Source organism: Pleurodeles waltl, chromosome 1_2 (genome assembly GCF_031143425.1).
Source record: "Pleurodeles waltl isolate 20211129_DDA chromosome 1_2, aPleWal1.hap1.20221129, whole genome shotgun sequence".
In the NCBI taxonomy this organism is placed as follows: Eukaryota; Metazoa; Chordata; class Amphibia; order Caudata; family Salamandridae; genus Pleurodeles; species Pleurodeles waltl.
In genome coordinates, this window is record NC_090437.1 from 18,484,305 (window position 1) to 18,511,055 (window position 26,751).

At 43.5% G+C, this 26,751-nt stretch overlaps 1 protein-coding gene across 1 annotated transcript in view; it reads right to left on the reverse strand.

Moving 5' to 3' along the window:
* LOC138296500 (poly [ADP-ribose] polymerase tankyrase-1) overlaps positions 1-13,568 on the reverse strand; it is a 734,848-nt gene extending 721,280 nt beyond the window's left edge. The window contains exon 1 of the mRNA XM_069235671.1: positions 13,154-13,568. Within this exon, the coding sequence (XP_069091772.1) occupies positions 13,154-13,346 (193 nt within the window). The 5' untranslated portion in view covers positions 13,347-13,568. The remainder of the gene's footprint in view (positions 1-13,153) is intronic.
* Positions 13,569-26,751: the final 13,183 nt, after the last annotated feature.

The window sequence follows — 26,751 nt, forward strand, 5'->3', positions numbered from 1 at the left end:
CCATGTGAAAATGGTCTGATTTGATGAATGTGTTCACTATTCTGAGGTCTAGGATTGGTCTCAGCGTTTTGTCCTTCTTTGGTATCAGAAAGTACAGTGAGTAAACCCCTGTGTTTATTTGTGTGTTTGGCACTAATTCGATTGCATTCTTTTGCAATAGTGCCTGCACTTCTATCTCCAGGAGATTGGAATGATGTTTTGTCAAATTTTGTGCTTTTGGTGGTATGTTTGGAGGGAATTGTAGAAATTCTATGCAATAACCATGTTGGATAATTGCTAGAACCCAAGTGTCTGTAGTGATTTCCTCCCATGCTTTGTAATAATGACTTATTCTTCCCCCCACTGGTGTTGTGTGGAGGGGATGAGTGACATGTGAGTCACTGCTTAGTAGTAGGGGTTTTGGGGCTTTGAAATTTTCCTCTATTCCTAGGGAATTGCCCTCCTCTATATTGTCCCCGAAAACCTCCTCTGTACTGTCCCTGGTAACTGGACTGTGTTGCCTGTGAGGTGCTGGCTTGTGTGCTCTGACCCCGAAACCCCCCTCTAAAGGGTGTTTTATGGAATGTGCTGTAATTCCCTCTGCTCTGCGGGGAGTAGAGTGCGCCCATGGCTTTAGCAGTGTCCGTGTCTTTTTTGAGCTTCTCAATCGCTGTGTCCACTTCTGGACCGAACAGTTCTTTTTCATTAAAAGGCATATTGAGAACTGCTTGCTGAATCTCTGGTTTAAATCCAGACGTTCGGAGCCATGCATGCCTTCTGATAGTTACAGATGTATTAATTGTCCGTGCAGCTGTATCTGCAGCGTCCATGGAGGAGCGGATTTGGTTGTTGGAAATGGTCTGTCCCTCCTCAACCACTTGTTTTGCCCTATTTTGTAGGTCCTTGGGCAGATGGTCAATGAGATGTTGCATCTCGTCCCAATGGGCTCTGTCATAGCGCGCAAGTAGTGCCTGGGAGTTAGCGATGCGCCACTGGTTTGCAGCTTGTGCTGCGACTCTCTTACCAGCTGCATCGAACTTGCGGCTTTCTTTATCTGGGGGTGGTGCATCTCCAGATGTGTGGGAGTTGGCCCTTTTCCTAGCTGCTCCTACAACGACAGAGTCTGGTGGCAGCTGTGTAGTGATGAAAGCCGGGTCTGTAGGAGGCGCCTTGTACTTTTTTTCCACTCTTGGTGTGATTGCCCTGCTTTTGACCGGCTCCTTAAAGATTTCTTTTGCATGCCGGAGCATACCAGGGAGCATAGGCAGGCTTTGGTAGGAGCTGTGGGTGGAGGAGAGTGTGTTGAATAAAAAGTCATCCTCGACCTGTTCTGAGTGGAGGCTTACATTGTGAAATTGTGCTGCTCTAGCCACCACTTGAGAATACGCAGTGCTGTCCTCTGGTGGAGATGGCTTCGTAGGGTATGCCTCCGGACTGTTATCTGACACTGGGGCGTCGTATAAGTCCCATGCGTCTTGATCTTGGTCACCCTGGCTCATGGTGGTGTGAGCTGGGGAATGTGATGGAGTTTGTGCTGGTGAGATGTTAATCACAGGTGGAGGAGAGGGTGGTGGGGTAACTTTTTTCACCACTTTTGTTTGTGGGGTCTGTTCAGTTTGGAACTCCAATCTTCTCTTTCTTCTAATAGGGGGAAGGGTGCTTATTTTTCCTGTCCCCTGCTGAATGAAAATACGCTTTTGCGTATGGTCTACATCAGTTGAGTGTAGCTCTTCCTCAAACCTATGCTTTTGCATTTGGGAGGTTAGCGAGTGCTCTTCTGTATAAGAGCCTGAAACTGGGTCGGTTGCAGTTTGTTTTGGCACCGAAACCCTGTCTGCATCTTTTTTGGGCGCCGAGGTGACTTTTTTCTTTTTCGGTGCCGAAACCTCTCGGCGTCGATCTTCTTCGGTGCCGCTGTCTCGGCGTCGAGCCGTGTCTACACCGGTATCTCGGTGTCGATGCTTGTCTCCAGCACTTTCTCGGTCCCGAGAAGGCTGCGTGCCGGTGTCTCGACGGGAGTCGGACGATCTCGGCACTGTTTGGGCCTTTTTCGGTGCCGACGGTCGGTCACCGAATTTATGGGTCGAGCCATGGCCTGGTGGCAGTGGCGTCCCCTGGGCCTTGTAAATCTTCTTCTGAGTGGCTTTCGACGTCTTACTCACGGTTTGTGTATCGTCGAATCCTTCGGAGTCCGAATCTTGGATCGAAAAGGTTCCCTCCTCTTCTTGTTCCTCGAACTCCCGGTGGGCTGTCGGCGCGGACGCCATCTGAAGTCTTCTGGCTCGACGGTCTCGGAGTGTTTTTCGGGACCGGAACGCACGACAGGCCTCGCAAGTGTCTTCACTGTGCTCAGGTGACAGGCACAGGTTACAGACCAAGTGTTGGTCTGTATAGGGGTATTTATTGTGGCATTTGGGACAGAAACGGAACGGGGTCCGTTCCATCGGCGTTCTTCTGCACGCGGTCGGGCCGACCAGGCCCCGACGGGGGATCGAAAAACTACCCTGAAGGGCACCGGAGCTCTTCGATCTTCGATGCGGTGTTGAATCTAACTACGCCGATCCCGAACGCAACAATACCGACGAAAATCTTCCGAAATTAGCTATCTTTCCGTTCCGAAACTCGGAGCGACAGGAACACGTCCGAACCCGATGGCGGAAAAAAAACAATCGAAGATGGAGTCGACGCCCATGCGCAATGGAGACAAAAGGAGGAGTCACTCGGTCCCGTGACTCGAAAGACTTCTTCGAAGAAAAACAACTTGTAACACTCCGGCCCAACACCAGATGGCGAGCTATGCAAAACATGCGTATCTACAGCGACAGATGCCATCGAACTTGTGTTTCCCTGTAGTGAAAGGGCCCGAGTAGAGGAAATCCCCGGACTTTCCATGTTAAAATTTGTATTCCGTTTCCACATTCTTCTGCTCTATACAGGTATGTAACAAGGAAAAAAACAGTTACGAAACGAAGACGGGCACATATGGTGTTCTATAGAGAAGAAAACGATTTTGTGCTCCATTTACTAAAATATTTTGCCAGTGGAAAAGCAAGATTATTAAAACTAAAAAAAAAATATAGCCATGATTGATGTGAATGATTTTGTCCTACGGGGTGAGGTCCATTTCTCTGATGATCTAAATAACTGGTTACCGATAAACCTTCCGAAGTATTAGTCATAACTTGCTGACGAATTACAGTCGCCACGCAGAATTAATTGGTTAACATCATAAAGCCTTCAAAGACCTTTTGAATTCATTCCTTATTGCCCACTCATCAAAATGTGAAGGGGTAGTATGATTTATGAAAAGATTCTCTTAAAAAAGCACATGCACATGACTAGGTGTACTTGGATTTAATTAAGGCACATATTTTTGAGTTTGTGAACATTGTAGTACATATACTACTGAGAATATTAACAAATAAGATGAATTACACTGTTTACTGGCCAGTGTCATTCTTCACAATGTGTTAACGATGTTGCCAAGATAAATCATTTTCATAGTTACAGCCTTTAAAAGGGCACTCGTAAACGTACCCAAAACTGCACTCAAAGGCTTGCTTCCACAGGCCAAACCTGGCTATCTCTACATGAGACGAAAGATGCCAATAGACGGGATACTTGTCATTAAGCCGCGAGACTGGGGGCCTTTAAATTATATTCAGCCCATGGATCGGATTCCCTGTAGACCTCTCAGGGTCTATTAAGTGGTCTCTTAGCCATACACACACCCCTCCTCTGCCCAATAACATGCTAGCTTTGTACTAATAAAAATAATTTTTAGTGTGTTTCTTGCAAATCACTTCTAGCCTGCTGGCCAACTGTAACCATGCTTTCCAATACAAATGTAGTCTTAATGTCAATAGGTCACTGTACATTTTGTTCTGTAAGAAACTATGCCTGTATCAGAAGTGTTGGAGTAGGTTAAACTATGTCCTATAAAATACCATACTTAGCAGTGGCTTTTGGAGCTCTGCAAAAATATAAGGTGAGGTCTAACCAGCTGCAGACAACATTTAGCCTAAGCATTACAAGTGACCACGTGTGGGTGTCCGACTTATTTCTCGGATGTGAGAAATCATTACATGTCCTCTGACTTACTCCAGTACATACCCAGGTGTCACCAAATAGCTTTCAGTTTGGCTAGATAAGCCACATGGATGCAAGCTGGTTAAAGATCTAGGAGTCAATGGCAAAACCAATGGTATGTGGTTTGGGATGAAAAAATGCAAAGCAGTTTCTTTAAGGGTCAGGTTACTCTGACGTAAGAAACTCCAATCCTAAAAAAGTTGCAGCACAGGTTCAACAAAACATTTTGAGAGAGCCTGATGGAGAAACTCACTGACTGAGGTGTCACCCACCAGTTTACAACTTGAAACAGTCTGGCATGAAGATGGCGCTCCATTCGAACAACTGACCAGATAAAGAGACAGCTCGGCCATGAGACAAACAAGAATGTGAACAATTGGTATTACCTTGATATAGTGATAGCTTGATATTACAGTTCGAGCCACAGGGAATACATCTGGTAAACCTACTCTGAGACAAATACGATATTTTGTATGTTCCTTCCACATAAGAATAAGGAAGTAAGCAACCTGGGGCACATCCAAACTCTCAACACCCACACCAACAAAATCTAAGCCAAAATTACTATGTGAAAGAGCTTTAAGAATAAAGAGGTTCCAGCTGTTATTTATATAGATTTGATCTGATGCATTCTGTTTGTCATGGTGGGGTGTAGAGGACAATGAAGTACAGGAAGTAAAAGTTGTGGGTCGTCAAATGCTCAGCTACCTGAAATGATAACATTTCTGAATCACCAATAACAGCTGAAAACATCCCTTCTAAATAATTTTGAGTTTAGCTCCAATCGATCTTAAATAAGATAAATCAATTTTAAGAAAAAACATCGAACCTCATGTTCACATGTGGTGCATGTTCCTTACTAAAAAAAATAAATAAGAGGAACAAATCCACATAAGGAGCCTAGTATATTTCACAAATGCTTATTTACCACAGCAGAAACAGGATAACTGAAGAGGTTTGGTACAAAACAGCGTCTTTGCTGCAGCTGTTTTGGACAGGAGGAATGGGGGGGGAAATCAGCAGGAAAAAAAAAACACTGAGGTGAGAAGAGGAATGCAAAATGCCTTGATTAAATTAAATGATTTTTGGACTGACAAAAGTAATACTTTGGCAAAATAGAATTGTGTTTGTTGCTCTATGGTGACAGAGGAGAGGTACAATTAAGTAAAAGAAGATATTTAATTGCAAACGTGTTTTAAAAATAAAAATCCAACAAGGGTGGACATAGCTAACCAGGGCCCAAGGGGGATCCTTTCTATCACAGCTCCTGGTGACTACTACTTCTTACACACAGTGGCGTCCCAAGGACATAGGGAGCTCCTTAACTGAATGTATAAACACAATGAAAGGTCCTACTGGTGACAAGCTGCCAGGAACTTGTGAATATGGCCTCTCTGGGCTGTTCAGAACACAAGAGAAACAATCCCATTAGCCAGCTTAATCAGAGTCAGTGTGTGCAGTGGACAGTGGCAAGTTCACCTCCCACCCCCGCCTTCCCCTTTCTAGAACAGAAACAGTGGTGCCAGGACTGGATGTATATGAGAATATGATCAAAGAAGGAGCCGACCCGTGTGAAAATGTACTGGTCCTGTGAAAAATTTAACTACCCCAGCTGAAAGCTCAAGAGTAAGAGAAGGCATGAGGACAGTGTGGCAGAGTGGGTGGTGGGCAGCCCATCCTCTGCCCCGCCCACCCCCCCCCAAGGGGGTGACACAGATCCTTAGTGTGACAGAATGCAGGAGACTCATTAAGGAAGATGTGGGGGGCATGTGATGCTTGTGCTACAATGGCAACTATGTTCGACTGGTAAGCTGTCCAGGAACAAAGAAAGACTAAGAAACAGAGAAAAGACAGGCATGTGCCACTGTTTAAGCCCAGGTACGCAAGGCAATGCAAAGTGTTCCATCTTGCAATAGAGGACTCCAAGTTCACAACGGGAGAGAACACGCAGCAAAAATTAATCAACATATAACTACTGATCTCAATTCAAAAGACTAAGAGCATAAGAAAAGCTGCAAGCAATAAAGGCAAGGACTGTATGAAAGAGTGGTGGGGCCGGAAGAAGACCAAGATAGTTGGAGAAAGTGATAAGCACTGTGAAGAAAACGTGGCTGAGTTTAACTCCTCAAGAGCAGTGTGACAGTGTGCCTGACCGTAAGTATGATCAGAACGGGAGCTAAAGTGGAAACATTGGCCAATATGCAGGGAGGGGCAGCGCTCTGGGCCCGAAGTATTTCACACAATATTGCGTGGCATACTAAAAAAAATAAAAAATAAATGGACATTCTGCTTAAGACCATGTAGGATTCTCAAGATGCGAGTTACTCAAACTGAAAATGTGTTTTCTGGTTCCCAGGGAAATGGAAAAGGTCTGGCACCGGTTCTGGAGGGATCCTGAGGGTAGTACTAAAATCAAAGCTGAAAATCTTGCAACTGGCAACTTTACAGACGACCTTACTCAAGGGAGATAAAAACGCTCTCCTTCCGAGCACCAGACAAGTAAAAAACACTGTGCTGATGAGTTTAATGACATAAAAAGTAAGGCCGCTCTATGTAGCAAGTTTAAGGTTTGATCCTCAGTGGAAGGGGAATGCTTTCATGTGCATGGAGACAGCTAAACAATTCTCTCTGGATGATGGGAGGAGAGTGATATATGTAGGCCAATGAGGGATAAGCTTTTCCATCTCGAATTGTCTTAAGCAGAGGGGCTGCAGTGGTTTACAAAGGAGTGAGACATTACAAACGTGGTTTAAAAGGCGATTCATACTGTTGTTGCTTAGGTATCCTTTGTCTCTCTCCAGTTAAAATGCCCTGCTGAGACCTCTATAGTGATCACCATCAGACTTTTTTTCTTGAACTTTAAATATTCTTTCTCCCAGTCTTTCCAAGGGACAGAAGGATGAAAGTGAGTGATTTTTGGGAATGCAATGTTGATTGTCCTGGTATACCACATCTCTGTGTTTTTTTTTTGCACTGCAGCAATAGGACAGTAGGATTTAAAACTAAAGTGACTCAAATAATGGAAAACAATAGAGGTAAACTGGTACGAGCCTCCCAGTTTCTTCAGGGCGAAACACCAAGCCCGACTTTCTCCTCAAGCACCTAAACCAAAAAAAAACACTGCAGAAAAATAATCCATGATGGGGCCCAGCGACCCACCAGCAGTTCATTTTGGCCCTACCTGGGTGTGTGCCATCCCAGAGCGTTACATGGAGGCAAGCCAAGGAATGCCACACACTGGGACAGTCTTTAACTTCCCTGGTTCTGAGCTCCAGACTATTTGATTGCAGTATCTGACATTGGGGTCGTGGAGGTCTGCGATGGACCCCCTTCCTGCTAAGTAGCTCCCGTCTAGACCAACAGAACAAGTGGAGTCAGGAGATTGTGTTTACTCTTGTTTTTCCTTTTCAAGGTATTCGTTCAAAGGCGACAAATGTTTAGCAGGTGGAAGTGCTGGGTAGGGGAATTATGTTTTTTAGATTTTGTTGATCATTTTAAGGGTGCAAGGCATACTGGACTGTTTCATGGCTTCATGATGCTGCTAACCAATGGCCCGAAAGACAGTCTAAATATGTATAAAATCTTGTCCTGAAATGTATATGGGCTAAACAATATCAGACAGGACACGGTTCTGCACTTTGCCAAACGTCATTCCCCATACTTTCTCTTCCTGCAGGAGACTCACCTACATAGTAATAACTGAAGATTACGTTATGGATAAAATGGGGTCTATACCTCTGGCTCACTAAAGGTTCTCGGAGTGTGGTGGAGTTATTGCACAGAACAGTCATTGATACTCAGGCCGACCCGCTGGGTAAATCTATACAGGTGTCAGTGTTGCTCCATGGGCTCCACTGATCTCTGCTGAGTGTTTATGCTCTCCCAGCCCTTGGATGCTACATTGCCCTCCCCGACCAACATCCCAGTTACCTTGCCAGCCTGCAAACTGATAACTGGTGGCGATTTCAATGCTGTTATGGGTAAAATTCTGAATGTTCAGCATGCCAAAAGGGTAACAATTTGATGCTCCCCTAAACTGCAGGATTGGGTGAATACTTTGTGCCTTTTAGACATCTGGTGGGTTAGCACACAGTATAGAAAGCCTACACGTTTAACTCCACTGCATATAAAACTCCTTCTCTCTTCTTGACCAGATCCTTGCACCCAACACCTTGATGCTCAAGATGTGGTCAATATAACATTGTTGTGAATGGTTATATCTGATCACTCTCCAATATTAATGATGTTGAGGGGCAGGAGTGCTGGAGATTCTATCAATGGTGGCTTCAGAATGGTGACAGCGTGGCATTCTTCAGACAGGACACTGAAGGGCACTTCATACTTAACCAACAGTTTGTCTCCTCAGTCATCAATGTCTGGGAGGCCTTCAAGACAGTTGTAAGGAGATAAGCCATTGACCTCATAAAATCGCACAAATGCCAGCAGGAAGCACAGATGCCCACATTAGAATTGAGGGTTCTTGCGCTTAAACGCCTGGCAGTCAGACCTTCTAACACCGTGTCTCAGGCAACTAGACTTTATATGGCTCTGCTCAGGTATCTATCCATGAATAAGAGCTATCAATTCTGGATGGTATCCCAGAGTAGAATTTATGAAACTTGGGATAAACTTGGCAAACTACTGTACTGGTTGGCCACTTGCAAGACAATCCAGAAAAAAATTATCATTTGCAGGATAAACTACTCACTGGCTACTGATATAGCAGACACTTTTGCCACCTAATATCATTCCCTAGATGCTCAGTGCATTTTGTTGGAGGCTGAACACACAAACCTGCTCTCTGCAGATCTCCTGGTTAACATGTTACCTGCATATCGAACAGAACTTTGTGCTCATCACACAGTTATTGCTGGAATGTGTTTTTTTTTAATTTATTTTTTAACTTCCGTCACTTACTAACCCCCACCTCCAACCCCTGTTCAAGGAAGCAATCACAATTGGTCACCTGGCTATGTGAAGCGACAAAACATGGGGAACGTCCTGATCAGTGCTCCTTCTTATAGCCTGATATCATTTTTGCACACATAGACCAGGAATTTAGCAAAAATGCTCACCAATCTGTTAGTTAAGGTTATTACTATGTTGGTTCACTGAAACCAAAACGGTTTAATGTTTGGCCGTTATACCAGACACTGCCTTCTGAGGTTGCTCTTAATACTAACCTGAAGGTGGGAGCGGAGAGGCTCTTCATACCTTCTTGCTGTTTGACTTCGAGAAGGCCTTCAACTCCTTAAGTTGGAGTTTCTGTTCCAGGTTATCCACAGGATAAAACTTTGGCCCATGATTCCTGGGTGTGTTAATGTTCTTTAGTCCACACCCTGGGCACAGGTCAGAGATAACAGAGCCCTCTCCTGTCCACTCCCAACAGAACAGAGCACCAGGCAGAACTGCTTACTGTCTCCACTCCTATTCACATTGGTGACTGAACCCCGGGCCAAACTCCTCATGCTCAGGGGAAATACTTGTCAACGGACGAACGAGTCAAAAGACCATATGTCTTTGTACACAGATGATGTGGTCACGTTTTTGTGGAATTTCCACATCCCCGGTGCCAGAATAATGCATATATTGGGACTATATGTAGAAACATCGGAATCGATAGTGCTTTGAAAAAAATCCCTCCATGTGCCCAGTGGCCCCTTAGAGGGGGAACTACCTTGACAATTCCAACTCAAGATACACACTGGACACTTTAAATACTTGGAGATCCACATAGATCTGCTCCCCCATCGCACGTAGAACCTCAATAACTCCCCCTCTGCTGACCCAACTAGATCACAACATTGATAAATTGACTGTTCTTCTATTATTAACTGTCGGCAGGATGGTGCATTTTAAAATGGCCAGTCTTCCCAGATTTTTATGCGAAAACTCATTCTAGAAATTAAACTATTGGAAGAAAACTGGCTCCCCATCACTAAGATAACAATGTTTTTTAAACCCTGAGACGTTATAGGTATCTTTAAGTTGAGCGACATCTGGGAGGGCAATGTTATGATGCAGAGTTCCATTTACACAGACCACAATTCCTGCAGTTAAGACACGTGCTGCACCCCACCCCCTAACCCACTTACTTTGACATACCTTCCTGATTTTAACCGTTGAAAATCCAAGGTCATTACGGGAGTGGTGGCATCCAAAGAATATATTGCTCATTGAACACCCAGGACCGTCTGTGCAACTGCAAATCAGGTGTGATGCCGACAATGGATTGATTGATTACAAGGACTGAAAAGAGGCCATGATGGCCCCTCATACACTAGCAATCTCTTTGGACCTCCGTCCAATTAAGCCACTTACATATGACATATTACACTCCTGAATAAAATGTCTAGGATATACCCAGGACTGGGGGCAGAGGGGGGTGAAGATAGAGAGAGATAGGCCTTACTGGGTAATAATCCAATTGTTATTGCACGGAAGCTACTGGGAAAACAATAGACCTAGCATGTAGGGTGGCCCTGCTGGAGATCGGGGAGAGAGCACAGAAGCACACATTCTAATTGGTTCTGGGATCCTTTTGCATAACAGAGACATAGCGAAAGGATAGAGGGCAGAAATGCCCACCTTTATTCAAGAGTAGAAATGGGGAATGAATAGTAGTGTAGCGTTAGAATACATAATTTACATGGCGCAGTGATGTCCACAGAAATTCAACAAAATCTAGGGGGGGCCTAGGTGGAGACGGCCTGAGATTTCACCGTGCTTACCCTAGTCCATGGTCTTGGTTGGTATTATTACAACTCGTTCTTTGTGAAGTACCCAGAGACTCAGCGACAGAGGCCCCCTGCCTGACTGACTTCTGGCTATTTCTTCTGTACAATGTCTCAGTGAAATGCCTGAACCATTGTTTCGACATTTACTGGGTTGTAAGTGTTTTTTTTTTTTTTTTTTGGGGGGGGGGGGGGGGCGGGGGCTTCCCAAAAAAATAATCATTAAGTACAGGCAACAGAATGAACTCTGCATACTGAGCTGATTAAAGCTGTATTCCTCTGAATTTGTTAAACAGCTGCCTTGCCTTTGGAAAACTATAGATATTCCTCAGCCATAACAGCTGAAAATGATCCAGCAAACTGGCTTCAAGCAGATAGATGTTCCTACTCTTGGTCTCCCAGGGTTTAGACTCCAGACTCCTATGGAAGAAAGATGGGGAGCATAGATACGCTGCCCACACAGCAGTCATGGCAACTGCAGAATGAGCACAAAAGTTGCCCATAATGACTATATATTGTTTGTAGCAGTTGTGTACTTGAGGTATGAAAATTTGAGCTTTAAAGATCAGAATACAGCGTATTTTAAGCAAACGTGATAGTTCCTATATAGAAACCTTTCATACCAAAAATGTTCCGATAGACTAAGTGTCTACAAAACAATTCTACTAGCTCTGGATTTATGAGGAGATAATAAATAAAACAGGGCTAGATCATACAAAACTGCAGATCAGTATGATTAAGAGCGTCATTTTCTCCATCTATTTAGAGGACTGGCATAGGTCCTTGGGGGAGTTTTGTTTTTTTGAAGAAATTTGATAAAATGTCTTGAGAGGGAAAGTACACAGCAACAAAGATAAATCACGGATATGCACAATTCTCCTTTTAGTTTAGAACATAATTAAGCAAAAGGAGACTAAGTATTCTTCCAAGCTAGCACTGCAAGACAGTAAACATGAGTATTATGCCTGTTATTACAAATTTGTAGTAAGGTAAACACTAAACTGGTAAATGTAAAATTCACATTTTGAAAAGGTGCCTGTGAACTCTGTCGGTTAACCTAAAATGTAAGCTTTACTACTTTCATTTGCCAATTTATGACAGTGAAGCACTAAACTATGCCAAAAAGCACAGGGGTTTATTTGCAAAACATATATAATCATTGCAAAACAAACCGTCTAGTAAAAGTGTGTTAACATATTTAATAATTAATTGTTTATGGTTTTTAGTGGTTTTGCAAGCAATCAAGCTTCAATTCAACTACAGACTATTAGTGTCAAATGCATAAAAACAGTTCCCCAAAATAATCAGGCTAACAAACATCTTTAGATGTGGGAAAAGATCCGGATGTTTTCCCAAGTAAGAGTTTCACCAGAGGAAAAAACATGACCAGGAATGAAACTTTAATATATAAAAAAAAAAAACACACACATTTCTGTCTATTGTATTCATTTTCGCAAACTCCCACCCTACGGGTGATAAGCTGCGCTTTACAAATACATTGATTGCCTGATTCCCTCGACATTCTGATGTTATACAATTGCCATGGTATGTTATTAAGTCTCAAAACAAGTTTTCTACAGCCTCGCTTAATTAGGCCACATACAGAGGATCCGATAAAAACAGTACATTAAATCCGTAAATCAAAATCAATCCGGTAGGCTAACGGCCACGTCAAGCTATTCAATTTGACTGAATTGTAAACAGCAAAAACTGATCTATTCCAATTTCAAAATTAAGTCATGCACCACACCCCAAAACAAGTTACGGTAACTGCCGTGTATACAAGCAAAACCACCATTTGAAAAGAAAAAAACAATGCAGCGTTGGAGCCAAAAATACTTGCATCAAGCCCAGTTTTTTTGTACAACAGACAAACGCGGAATACTAATACTTTGCGAGAATCTTTGGATTCTGCCTGCACTGCGATGCAAACTGAGAGACCAAGGAAATGGCAGAACGTCACATCAACAGAGGACCAGGGTTAATAAGGCAGCAGGTTGCCTTTCCCATCAAAACTTCCAAAACGTCCTTGTTCGCTCAAGTGTGAAGGTCTCTGAAGAAATGAACGACGGGTAGGAAACGCTGTAACTCATCAGCTCCATGAAAATGCAGTAAAAAGAAACCCGCGATTGCCTCTCTTCTTTTGGAAACCGATAGCAATCATTCAATGCCATTGTAACAGTCGGGAAATGAACGGCATTGTCACACATTAGCTCAATAAACTGCGCCCTAGTGGTAAATACAAGATCTGCTCTGCTTTTCTAGGAGAGATGAACTGACAAACGCAGCAAACGGGGGGGCTGGCTGTTGGCACCTTAGAGCATTACAGTATATTATTTTAGCATTCTTACCTGTGAGGACTGCTTTGGCGGAAGGGTCAGCCAGATCCAGGGCTGATTTGCCATCGGTATTTCGGATGTTTGGGTCTGCTCCGTGCTGCAGCAGCACTGCACAGGGGAAACAGAAGCAAGATCGTGTGTCAGGAACACAGAGAGGATTTACCGGCAAGGTTTTCGACGGCATGTTGTATGAAGCAGTATACATGGCACAGGGATCCTTTTCCAAGTACGCTGCAGCAAAGATCGTCTACTGTGGAGGAGGCAGGTTGGCAACTTAAGGTACAGCATACCACATGACTTAGCATCACAAACAAAACCTCAATAGCGGTACAATTCTACCAGCCCGCGGCCCTCCCCTTTTCCTAGGGAGCTGTAAAGGAGAAGCAGCAGGCATATGCTAACGCCAAGGCGGCTGTGCTTCACTGCCACGGTTACTGCTCGCGGCTGCCCCGGCTGTCTCTGCTCATATAACTGCGTATTAAAATCATCTCTCTGCCATGAGCGCCTGGAGCGTGCCCGACTCCCCGCCTGCACATGCGACCATGCCACAACACCCAGGCTAGACTTCAGGAATAAACAGGGCACCATGAGCCAGTGTGGTACAGGGCAGCATAGAAGGGAAGCCAATTATGTTTCACCAAACTGTGCAAGGAGGTGCAGGACAAATCAGTTGAAAAAAGAATTTCGGCACATAGAAACGTAAATCAAAATGAAGACTCACAAACTGATTTTAAAAACGAAGTCATTAAAAAAGCAGCACAGAACGGCAAATTCTGCGTGCGTTATGTTTAACAAGGCTGTGTAAAAATTACGTTTAACAGACTCCTCCCAAATCAATATTCCATTTGTGGCACAGATATGAAATAACGTCCGCAGTTGGGAGTCAACTCTGTCCCACTTGTACGTGTCACCGCCGGCACCATGCACATTTCTGAACAGAGATAGCAGACAAAGGTTGATGGGGCGTCAATTTACCGTATCATCTTCTACGTTTCAAAGTACATTGGTAATTAAATAACGTGAAATAATGGGCCCCTGATGCAGAATGTGGTGAGGCGACCCCACGATCCCTAAATCTTGTAGATGGGGCCACGTGAAGGATGGGAGCAATCCTAATCCGTGTTGACTGAAGGGGCCTGCGGGTACACCCTTGAACATTAGCAACCCCACATTTAGGCCAATCAGATTATGGACCATGTGAACAATAAGATTTCTTAAAGCCTGTCTCCAGAGTGTTTTTATGCAGTGCTAATGATACAGCATACTCTGCAAAGACAGCACCCCCTCTATCCTAGGACAGATCTCTTACCACTTTTTAGGTCTCGCCTACTAGAGACATCGCAATCTGTCTGGTTGGAAGAGACCTATTGTAGTTTTCCCAAAAATTTACAGTGGGTCGACAGCCGGCCTTCTGTTAAGCGTTGGCTGGATTTATGTCACTTATTTGCTTGCTTCTTATTTGATGGCTTTCCATTTTGTTTCATTTCGGGATTTTTTGTCTCTCACCTGGACATACCCCATTATTACCACCCTTTGTCTTGGCTGACTTGTAACTTTCTACAAGGATACTGCTTACATTTTTACGGGACTACTTTTTCTTTTTTTTGCTTAAGCGTTCCATAAGAGTGTATATGTGTTTTCTATCCCTCCCGCGTGTGCTACCCGCTTAACACTACATCCCCAGAGCCAGTTTAAAAAAAAAAATTATTTTTAGCCCAAAACATGGAGGCCCACCACATCCGGTTCTGTAACATGCAAATATAAACATAATTCCGCCCCTCTGTATTCTATCCCCTGATGACAAAATTCTCATACATGGCCTGTCTGGCACAGAACTTCTGAAATCTGTATTGATTGATTAACATTTCTCCAAAACAAACACAATATAGTCCCTGCATGCCAGTAGGTTGCATCAAGCAGCTCTGTGTCAACCCTACTCTGCCCGGAAGTGACGCTGGAACTGAATATAAGCTCCATCCACATGTGCAAAAGTCCATTTCTTTCTTGCCATTGTCCAGCGCCTGAGACACAGTGCTAAAAAAAAAAAATATTTGTGTCATTGTGCAGATCTCCAATACTGGACATTTTGTTTTAGATTGAAAAGAGACTATTTCAACAACAGGGAGACAAGAGTTAATTGAGGCATCAGTGGTATTAATTATTCACCAGAAACAATATTATCAAAAAGGTAAGTAACTTGTTCTTCAGATGGATACTTCTAACTGCAGATTCTTCACCCTTAGAAAAAGTTCCAAAGCAGTACCTCTCCTGGTTAGGGTTCAATGGAAGAATTCTGACCAAAAAGTACTTTACGACTGAATCGCCAAAATGCCCTTCTCTTCTCAACTGTCTTTCGAGGAATTAATGCTTGGTGAATGTGTGCAATGATGCCAACAATGCGCCTGACAATAACTAGGACAGGCATTCCATATGCCAGCACAGTGGTAGCACCCATGGTGAAATAGTACCTCAATCCTTCTGGAGGCTGCATCTTGGTCAACACATGCAGATCTTAATGCAGAGGACTATCTACCTGGATAATGCTTTCTTCTGCACTGCCTTGCCTTTCTTTACCCCAGAAACTACCACAAAGAGTTGATCGTCCACCTGACTGTCTTTCATACAATCAATGTAAAAAACTCAGCACTCTTTTGGGATCCACATTATGGAGCCTCTCCTATTTTGAGAGGTGAGGCAGAGCAAAGAACATCCGGCATGTGATGGATTGCCAGACTTGAAAGGGAGTAACAACCTTTGGAAGAATGGCCGTTCTGGTCTTCAGCACCAGTCTGTCCGAAAAGGTGGTGGTGTAGGGCAGCTGGACAGAAAGCTTGAAGCTCACTCATGTGACAAGCTAAAGTTAATGCAATGAAAAAGAGAGTTGGGAAAGAGGACTGCTGTGCCCAATACAAAAGGGTGCATATCAGAAAATTAAGAACTAAGTTAAGGTCCCACTGTGACATCATGAAGGGTTTAGGAGGAAACAAGCAGAGTAAACCTATAAGAAATCACATCACAACAGGTAATTTAAACAACGGCAAAACAGCAGACATATAACTTTTAACAGTGCCCACCGTAAATACCTGCTAGTCCAAAGATAAAAAAATAACAAGAAGTTCGACAGTTGGCCTGCAACATGGGTGCCACACCAAACCACAAACCTGTCCCAAAATTCAATGTAAATAGACTTTGTAGAAGAACACCTGCTCCCACAAATGAGATCCACTACTTCAGGAGGAAGGTCAAATGCAGTCAACTACTGCTGCTTAATCTCCTCGCATGTAGGTGGAGGTTGCGCAGGCCCGGCAGATCTGAGGAGATTGAGCCAGGGCTCTTGCCATTGCTGGAATATGACCTAAGCCACCTCAGAGTGTAACTACCCATCGTAATCTGATAGGCGTCGCTGGCTCACTTAGTGTGCACTTACTGTACGCTACCTGACAGGATCTTTGTAAGTGAAATGCAATGACGATTCAGCTAGTTTCATTAACGCAGGGCCTCCTGGCATAGGGCCAAGGATCCCATCCCGCCCTGCTTGTTGCAATACCGCATCATGGTGGTGTTGTTTATGAGGACCTGAGCAAGCCTCCACCTTGATAGATGGCAGGAAGGCCTCCATCACCAAACAAATGGCCTGCAACACTGATAAGTTGATGTAAAGATAAGTATCTGCTGGAGACCAGAGAACTGTAACATTCACCTCTCCGTGATGATCTCCGGATCCGATTAGAAATGCATTTGTCACCAACATCAGCTCTGAGTAAGGTAGAAGGGTCTACCACTGGTCCAACTGCAGTCTAGCAGCCACCACTGCAGATCTTTTACAGTCTCCTACGAAACGTGGATGGAATCAGACAGGTTCACTTGGTGCAGGGCCCACTGAGACTTCAGATCCCTCTACAGAGCGTCACATGCCACGTAGCATGGATGACTACCACAATGCCAGAGGCCAGCAGTCCAAGAAGCCTCAGAGCCACCCTCATTGAGACTTTGAAAAAGGCTGAAATATCAGGATCATACACTGAATATCACAGGCAGTCTGATCCGAAGGGAAGTTCCATTGACACACCATATATCCTGGATGGTTCCAATGAAAAGAAGATTCTGCAAAGCAGTCAGGTGTAGCTGCGGCACGTTGATAGTGAACCCAAACTGTCAGGACATTGGTTATCACCTGGAGTGGTTATCTACGACAATGTGGGGAGCCCAACTTCAGCAGCCAGTACCTGAAGTATTGGAAGAGCGGTACACCAAACCTACGAAAGTATGCTGCAAAACTGCCGTTAACACCAGCAGTTTTGGCTGAGGAAGGGAAACTGGTCTGCAGCTGGTCCATTTGCAGTCAAGCAACCTCCACTACAAACATTAGACAGCCTCTTCTGAAACTTGGATGGAATGAGACAGGTTCCATTGGTTCTGGGCCCACTGAAACTTCAGATTTCACTGCATACCCCGCACACGCAATCTAGCTTAGTCAATGAGCAGGATGCAGGAAGCAATAGGCCAAGTAGCCACAGAACTTAAGCTGACATGGCACGGAGAACGAGGACGAAGGCTATAACATTGGGATCATAGCCCGGACTCATACTGACAGAGGGGATGTCTGGAAATGCACTATTTCCAAGTCAGCTCAAATAAAGGGGAGCCCCAGTGAAGGAGCCCAGCACAACTGTCTAGTTGATGGTGAACCCAAACAATGCCAGAAGGTTCTCCATCATCTGGATGATGGTCTATTACACACTGAGGGGAGCTCACTTCCAGCAGCCAGCCATCAAGGTAGTGGAAGGCTGGTACACCCAACCGCTTAAGGTATGTTGCGACCACCAACATCACCTTTGTGAGCATCAGAGGGGCACTGGTGAGGTCAGGAGGAAGCATGACAAACTGAAAATGCTTGAGGCCCACCTTGAACCATAAGTATTGCTTGTAGGCCTGCAGACCGGGAACATGGAAATAGGAGTCTTGCAGGTCCAGTGCTACCAATCGGTCTCCTGAGCCAAAGTGAAAATCTTGAAGTTGTCCTGCCACTGGCAGAAATTGAGAGGACGAGGATCTAAAATATGAGGGCCTCCGCCCTTTTTCAGCACAAAAAACAAACAATGAGTAACAGTCAGTTATGATTTCCAAGACTGCCACTCTCTCTAGTGCTCCTTTCACCAAAAAAGATGGAAATTCCTGCAGCAAAATGAACAAGTGGTCCTCCAAAAGCCACTCGGATGTAGATGGAACAGGCAGCAGGTTAGAATGAACAACACCGCATTACCCCACCGACTAGCTGCGGGACCCACCTGTGAAGTGTAATGGCCTGCCACCTGTGGGGTGGTTGTGCCACTAAAGGCAAACTAAAGAGACTTGGAGGCTGCTGCCAGAGGGACGGGGAACTGGGAAGTTCATTGTCCTTTAGGTCCTAAATGACTGCTAGATCCTCTACTCAAGCCCGAAAGGATTGGGGTAGCTGTTAGGGTTGTTCGTCTATCTATTGTCTATAAGCAAAAACCCTACAGATGCCTCTAAAGGGGAAAAGCTGTTGGAGATACGGCCTTGAGAGTGATGAGTTATGAGGGAGCACACTGTGGCTCTATTTTCTATAACATGCTCCAGAAAAGAGTCAGCCTTTCCACCAAATAGGCAAGACCCATCAAAAGGCATATCAGTAAGTGATGCCTGGACTTCACCTAAGAAGCCAGTGGAACTCATCAACGCATGGTCCCGGAGCAGCTTGCTAATCTCGCCTGGTCTACCTAAACACTCAGTGGTGTTCAGGGCTGATCATAACACATTTGGCCATATCCTGGTCATCCAAAATGGTCTGCGCCTAGTTGGCGCACAATTTTGAATGCCTCAATTCCTTTTGACTATCTCTGAGGGTTGGTGGGAATGTAGAGAAAGCACTGGGACTAACCCTGCTAGTAGATGCCTGAACCACCAGACTCTCAGGAGTAAAATATACTGCGTCATCAAGGCAGGGTCCCCTAGACTAGGACGGTGGCTCATGTTGCCTGTTTAAGCACAACAGGCAGAGATAGAGTACCCATGAGCGTGTTAGTCAGGTCTTCACTGAAGGTAGCATTGGCTCTGATGAGGTAGCCCAGATTGTAAGACTTCAGTGAGGATGCTGGTTTTCACAAGACAGCAATTGTAAATCCAGGACTTAAGTCACTCGTCTTATGACTACAAACAATAAGGCTGTCTCTTCCATTGAAAGGCTAGGTGGAGAACCCAACCTAGTGTAAAGGGAAGCATCCAATCCACAGACCTCTTGAGGATCAAAATAAAATAAAAGATCAAATGAAGAGTAAGGCAAACTTAGGTATGGTTGGAATTCACAATTCCAGCTCCAATCTCCGCATCTAAATAACCTACAGTTAATAAATTCCCAAGGAATGAGCAAATACCACACGGACATGTTTTTTTCTAGGATCAATATGGGGATGGGCATCGGAGAAGGGTGGCGGGGACATTGCACCTTGTACTGGCAGTGGTGGGGAATGAGTGTTACTTATTTACCCATGCCATGGGAAGTGCAGGGGTCACGCCAGGCAGGGTCTGGCTTGCAGCAGAAAGCATATGCAATTTTAGCATTCAGATTTTCTGTCTGGTAAAATTGGGCACAGTGTTCCCACACCTGTAAAATCCAGGTGCACTCTCTCCAGACTAGTTGTAGTTAAGCAGTGATATCCCACCGGGTAATAATGCTCTGACCAACTGCAGATTCAACTCTTTTTCTTTACAGCCTCCTCTCATTTGTTACTGTAATTATCAGATGAGGCTTTGGTCATTATCAGTGAAGTCACTACACTGATTGCATGGACAAAAACTTCTCAAAACTCATTGCACACAAACCAACTTTCCTGCTTAGTAATCACATGCCCATTAATATGGCTTTTCTAGATTTTGACACTAAATCACTACCTGAAACCCCCAAAGAAATGATGAGTTTAGGACTTCAACAAGATTAGTCACCATTGTTCCAAAGCTCGGGTGTGGTGAGGTAGGGATTCTTCACTAAAACGTTCTTAAATAGTCTTTCTGTACAGAGTAAACAATGCTAATTACCTGGATTTGCACTAGACAATATTGTGTGTTGAGCAGGAAGTTAAGAAAATCATTAGAAATCGCCCACTGCTTTGATAGTCCCCCATATACTGTACCCTAAACTGGTTGCCAATGTATAAATAATTCAAATCAAAGCTATGTGCAAAACATGTGGGACCTTTTACCAAGAGGAATTACATTTTTCAACTTTTTGTCAACATGGGTCTAGCAGGACTCTTTGGCTTTCAGGGACACCCATTTCTCAACATTTTTAAGTGATTGTTAGACATTTGTCTATTCGGCCTCCACACTCTGCACCATCCTGTCAACTGGACAAGGTCCACAATATGACAACTTTAAACTACACAATACGTTTTAGAATTATTTCTTCTCTCGGAGCAAAATATTTTATGCTGCTCTCTTAATCATCAAACAGCAACAAAGTAGGACACAAGAGGTTCATACAATGAGTTCCATGAATGTCGGTTATCATACAAGCCTCTACAGAACATTCAGTTTTAGACATGGTCTGTAAATCATTGTTTATTACATTTTTTTTTTGTCCATAAATTTTCATATCTCGGTTGGGAGGATGCTGCAGGTTGAGTCACAGGCGGACTGCAATCAAATGCATTAACGAGTATTTGCAATGCAATAGGTCTCGCAGTTGCTTGAATTAAAGCTATTGGCGTTGTAAATTCATAATTGGACTTTTGTTGCCCCATAAAGTGGTCAACCCTGCCTCATAATTTGGTATTTTCCTGCCACATAATTCAGTGCCCCTGCATATAACTAAAGCACTTCCATTTTCTGTCTTCCTCTATCTGCAGCCAAAAATGAAAATATTGCCATTTAGCATCCTAAATTAAATCTGCCAAGCTAATTCCAATAGAATACCACATTCACCACCCTACCATAAGAGTTGCCGACTGGCTAACAATTCACAAAGCCATATCAAGAGTGTTAAAACAGTCATAGTGTAATAGGAATGACAAGTTGGCCTAAATCATGGTCATAATTGCAATAAGGAGAGGTTAATAAAACATATACATTAATCATATAAACCTAATAAAAACCTTCATCAAAAAGAAATGTTTGGTATTAGACTGTAATGCTCAGAATAGCCCCTAGAGGACACCACAACGAAAATAGCATTTGTAAGAAACATGGTCATGCTACCATATAGTTCGCCCCAAGGGGGCATAACCACCTTAAGAAAATGACAAAGTATTGCAATGTAACCCGTATATTTAAACCTTAGAGAGCGTAGTGCATTACATATATTCAGGGCTAGCAGGCCTACTGCAATGACATTACAAACAAGACCCTTAAAACACAAACTACTCTCAGCTGTAAAACAAACGTTTCAGCTATAAGAAAGCTTAAATAGGGACTGAATGGTGGGAGGGGTTATTATTTTTGGGTCCTCACTAACCTAGTGTGGGGACTTAAAGATAATCTAAACAGAGTCATGCTGAATGTTTCGGTGGTAGTCCCATTGTCCTAGGAAAGGGTTATGGGGAAAGATGTTTTGAAAAAGAAATGATTGCAAAGCATTATGGGGCGACTTTTCCCCGAGTGCACTGAATATTGTAGTATTGGCCCTCCCGATGTGCTGGGAGAGCCGTTATGGATTTCTGTGTTTTTAGTAAAGCATTTATCAATAATGTGCTTTTGGGAAATCTATGGAGCGTGAAGGGGAGAGCCAAAAGAAATGACTGATTAGGTAACAGTGTTAACAATGTGACCAGCACTCCAACACCGCCGATGGAGTTTGCGCTGTTCGCACTGTGAGGGCCATGGCTGCCATGGAGCACGAAGGGGAGAGACAAAAGAAAAAAATAGTTCACCCAAGCAAAAGTAGATCTGCAATTGTGCAGTTATTAATGTAACAGGGTCAGTCTGCAAGGCGGTAACAAAACCTACCCAAGGTGGACAAATGTAAAGCAATTACCAATGACATCAAAGGATTTTTGAAAGAGAAGCCGACGAACAAGTGAAAGTGATGGGTGTGAGGTGGGTATGGTTGAAAGCCCACAATACTTACAACCGGTCAAAGCGCTTGCACGCTCGACCTAAAAAAGGAAGATGCCCGTTCTCCCAACCCCTTACGGGCTTTACGAGTTCTAAATATACAAAAACCTATGAATACATGTCAACTTATTGATGCATTTAGTGTGTGAATGTGTGTTTTATGCACCAGTCCGCCCAGTGTGATACTTAAATCCCGTCCCCATTTAAAAAACAATAATGTAGGATAGGGATCCCTTTAGTCCTGATGAAAGCAGTCAGACCCACTGAGCTTTCTTACAGATAAAGCATGTAAACTTGATTCAGATACAAAAGTAATCATATCTACATGAGTATTCTATGTTAGTAACAATATTAGGGATACTGGTGCCAATAAAGATTTGCATATCTTGTAACCCACTATATAATTTTATCTTATAACCTTCCTGGATCCCACTGCCAATTTTCTAAATATTAAGTACTCCCACATTAGTGGTTGAGCCCATCGGGACAGAGAACTTTCAAGGATGTGGACGTAGCCCGATGATGAAGCATGCCAGAACATGTGGATGAGGGCTCAGGGGTGTGGAATTTATTAAAATATCTACTTGGCCAGGGGACAGGTTGCTTCTCAAATCTACTTGTCCTGTAAAAAGATCTACTTGTCCCTTTGGTGCCATGTAGTGTGGCGACAAATTATGGCAGCAATCTCATTATGTAAGAGCTCTGATAATAGCCTCTCTGATTATGCCAGGGCTACTACCATAGTAGGGCTTGAATACTTGCAGTTTCAATCCCTACTGTAGCAATTTCCTTATTTTCCCACCTTTCTGCAGATCTGCATACTGGGGCTGGAGGAAGCAGTAAGCAATAGTTCCAGGGCTGGAATGCCTTTGAGTCTGCAAACCTATTAACCTGCATGTTTTAAAGATTTTCACCAGCCTCTCTCTAATATTTTCCCATAATAAGAAAGGTTGGACATTTACTCCTGACAATGGCAGAATTATAACTTCTTCCAGGGTAGGGAAGAAAGTGGCCGGAGGGAAAATGAACTTGCAAATGCTCAATAGATTTTCACATGAGCAAATCTACACATGCATATTTACCCATGCTAAAATACAGTTCACAAATATTTTATAGGGGTAAGACATATACCATGGGTGCACTTTTGTGACTTTCTTTAAGAATTTGGGGCCACATGTAGGTAGGTTCAGATTTGCAACCCGCGAGTCACAAATCTGAATGTAGGATGGTGTCCCTGACACCATCTGTGATTCGTAAGGGCTTCGCAAATGCCCACCTAATGAATAATCATGAGGTGGGTCGCAATTTGCGTCCCCCTTGCGAATAGCGGCCCTCACAGGGATGGTGGCCTGCTGGAGACAGCAGACCACCATGTCTGTGACTGCTTTTCAATAATGCAGTTTTTTTTTTGTTGTAATGCAGCCTGTTTTCCTTAAAGGAAAACGAGATGCATTACAAAAATGAAAAAATGTTTACAGTGTCATTCACAATGGGGAAGGGGTCCCCTGGGGGCCCCTTCCCTTTTGCGAAAGTGTTAGCACCCATTTGAAATGAGTGCAAACTGCGATTGGTTTGCGCCCGCGGTCACAAAAAAATCCTACATTGCACTGTGAGTCGCAATTAGGAAGGGAACACCCCTTCCTAATTGCGAGTCGCAAACCCGTTTTGCGATCCGGTAACCAGGTTACCGAATCGCAAAACTGGGTTTGTGCATCGCAATGTGCTTTTTGCACGTCGCAAACAGCGAAAGTCGCTGTTTGCGACATGCAAAAAGCTACCTACATGTGGGTCTTGGTCCCTAATTAGGTCTGGTGTTAACAAAGACATTTTGTTTTTATTAAACTTCTATTTCTCTCTCTTTCGGCTGGCTTTACTGTGAGTGATTGCATTCTGCTCTTCCACAAGGAGCATATTGGCACACAAAGTAGTTTTGTTCAGTGTCAGGAACTACAGTGGCAATCAGTGACGTAACGAAACTGGAGGGTGCCCCTTGGCAAAGAACATGGAGGAGCCCCCTCTCCAGACTCACTCAGGGCAGGTGCTGTGCTGAAGGGGCCCCCTGGAGGGCGGCTGCAGGCCTTTGTTATGCCACTGGTGGCAACGTGTGCTTTTAGAGATCAAAGACATTTTGGGGGATTTTGCCAGTGTTTGTTACAATGTTGAGGGCCTGGTAGCTCCCACAACAATAAAGTGTTACAAAAGCCATGTCAAAACAAGACACGCATTGATGAAACTAAAAGACTTATAAAAATATGTCAGATCAGTTGGCTTTGTCAGTGTTTGTTTATTTTCATGCTTCCCATATTCGTGTTGAAAATGGTTACACTGATTTTCCATTAGAAATATTTTTGGGAAATACTTGCATGCATCAACACATTTTTCTAAATGACACTTCATTTGCATCTAATCAGAGAGCATTCATGTGTATACACTTTCTTTTTTTTTTTTGTACTGGAACCAACGTCAGTAGTGAAGTGTGACCTTAAAACATTTGTAATGAAGGCTTTCAAATAATGAACCATAAATACAAGTTCGAACAGCATTATCTTTTGGAAACACATTACCTCAACTGCAGAGAGTTCCACTCTCTGTAAACAGGCAGCCAAAGGGTTTGTGCTGCAGAGGGTGGGGCCTACTTGTCCCAAGGACAAAGTAAACATAAAAACTTGTTGCCCTTGACCCCAAACAAGATGTCCTGGGCGTCGGGCGACGGGCGATAGGAATTCCACATCCCTGGGGCTCATTACCACAATGAATATATTTGGCGGTGAAGTATTTTTCTGGAGGTCTTAAAACCTGGTTGGCTATATCTTCTGTGTATTTCTATTTATGAAGTACAATCAAAAACCAAGCAAGGAGACATGGAGAGCAGAACACAGCAAGAAGGACCGAGTAGTACATGTTGAGTACATAGCTACATAACTTCAGTAATGGGTCACAACAAAGGTACAAATGTAGAGATTTCAAGAACAGATACGTTGCCTGTACTTTGTGATCGAGAAAAGTTCTACTAAAAAGGCATTTGACAAAATATATATATAGTTTTGTACCGAGTTGCCTTAAGTAAATCATGAAGTAGCCATGAAGATTATTGTACTTTAGTCACTAAACATACCAAGTGATAATGCATTTATAAGTTGCACAAAGTAAATTAGGTGCCACCTTGGCAAAACAAGGAATTTAATAATTGTATCCATTTCATAGACACTTTTGATTTATTGCTGTATACTGGGGCAGAATCCCTGAAGCTCCACAAAGTCAGGCATTTTTCACCAGTCAGCTCCACCTTAGGTAGTATTGTGCCTTTTCTTGCAGTGTGTTCGAATCTGGTACACTATCACCATTAAAGCCAGCAAGAGACGCCCTGACAGCATACAACTACCAGGACTTTCGTGGGAGGAGTTATCAAGAGAATGCATTTTAGTGGTGCAGTTTCTTTCAAAGGCTCTAGATTTTTTCGATAGCAAAGGAGCAAAGCTGATCAGACATTTTTCATACAAATGGGTAGGGCAAAAATTATTTGTAGAAAGGCACTTTTGTAAACATCATGACCGTTTGCTCACAGAACTACCAAGATATACCTTATGGTGCTGTCCTCGGACACCTGCATAATAACATGCACCACCAGCACAATCTAGAGACAAAAGTCAAGACTTTTAGAAGGGGCAGGAATGAGGGTAGCAGTAGGGCAACAATGAGGATAAATCAAAAGCCAAGTTCACTGAGACAATGTTGTTTATTCGTAAATGAGGGGATGACTAGCAGAGACCTCCTACAGTGAGTTAGGGGTACACATGAGTTTGAGAGGGGTCAAGGGGGAAGCAACACAGGGCGCATGTAGGGAAGCAACAAGTAGGGCGCAGGGAGACAAAAAAGCAAACTGAAGAGAGGGCAACATGGAGAATGGGGGAGAAAAGCAAACATTTCAGAGGTAATAACTGCTCAGTGCAGTTTGAGGGGAGCTAGGATATGCACGCAACCCTAGATTTTGGACATATTTCTGGTTTTAACTTATTTAATATTTAACTACCATAGTGAAAACACTCCCTTATAATGTCAGTATTTCAGAGACTTCTAACCAGTCAGTTTAACTAGTATTTCTATTCAGTTACCATAGCTGTGTTGCTGTGCTGGTAAATGGATAAATGAGCTTCTTGTGTAATGTATCACACAGGTAGTAGTACAGTGCAACTCTCTTCCTCTTGCCCTTTATTTCGTTTGGAGAGTGGAATTTCTTATAATCTCCTTTAGTTAATGCCTTTCAAGGAATGTTCGAGACTTAATAAACTTTTGTGCATTTTAGCAGGACCAGAGTAAGTTACTGTTTATTTGACACGTCACCCTCTCCGTTTTGTCAGTTCATTTTCACATTTCTTTTAGTTCTTTCAAACGGTCTGATTTTACTGGTTACCTTCCAGATAAAAACATATTTGACCATCAGTCAACCTACAGGGGCTGTGCTTTGAATCGGAAGGTTTATTTTTTAAAACCTATATTTTACACTATTATAAAACAACTCCATAACACAGGCATGGACATGG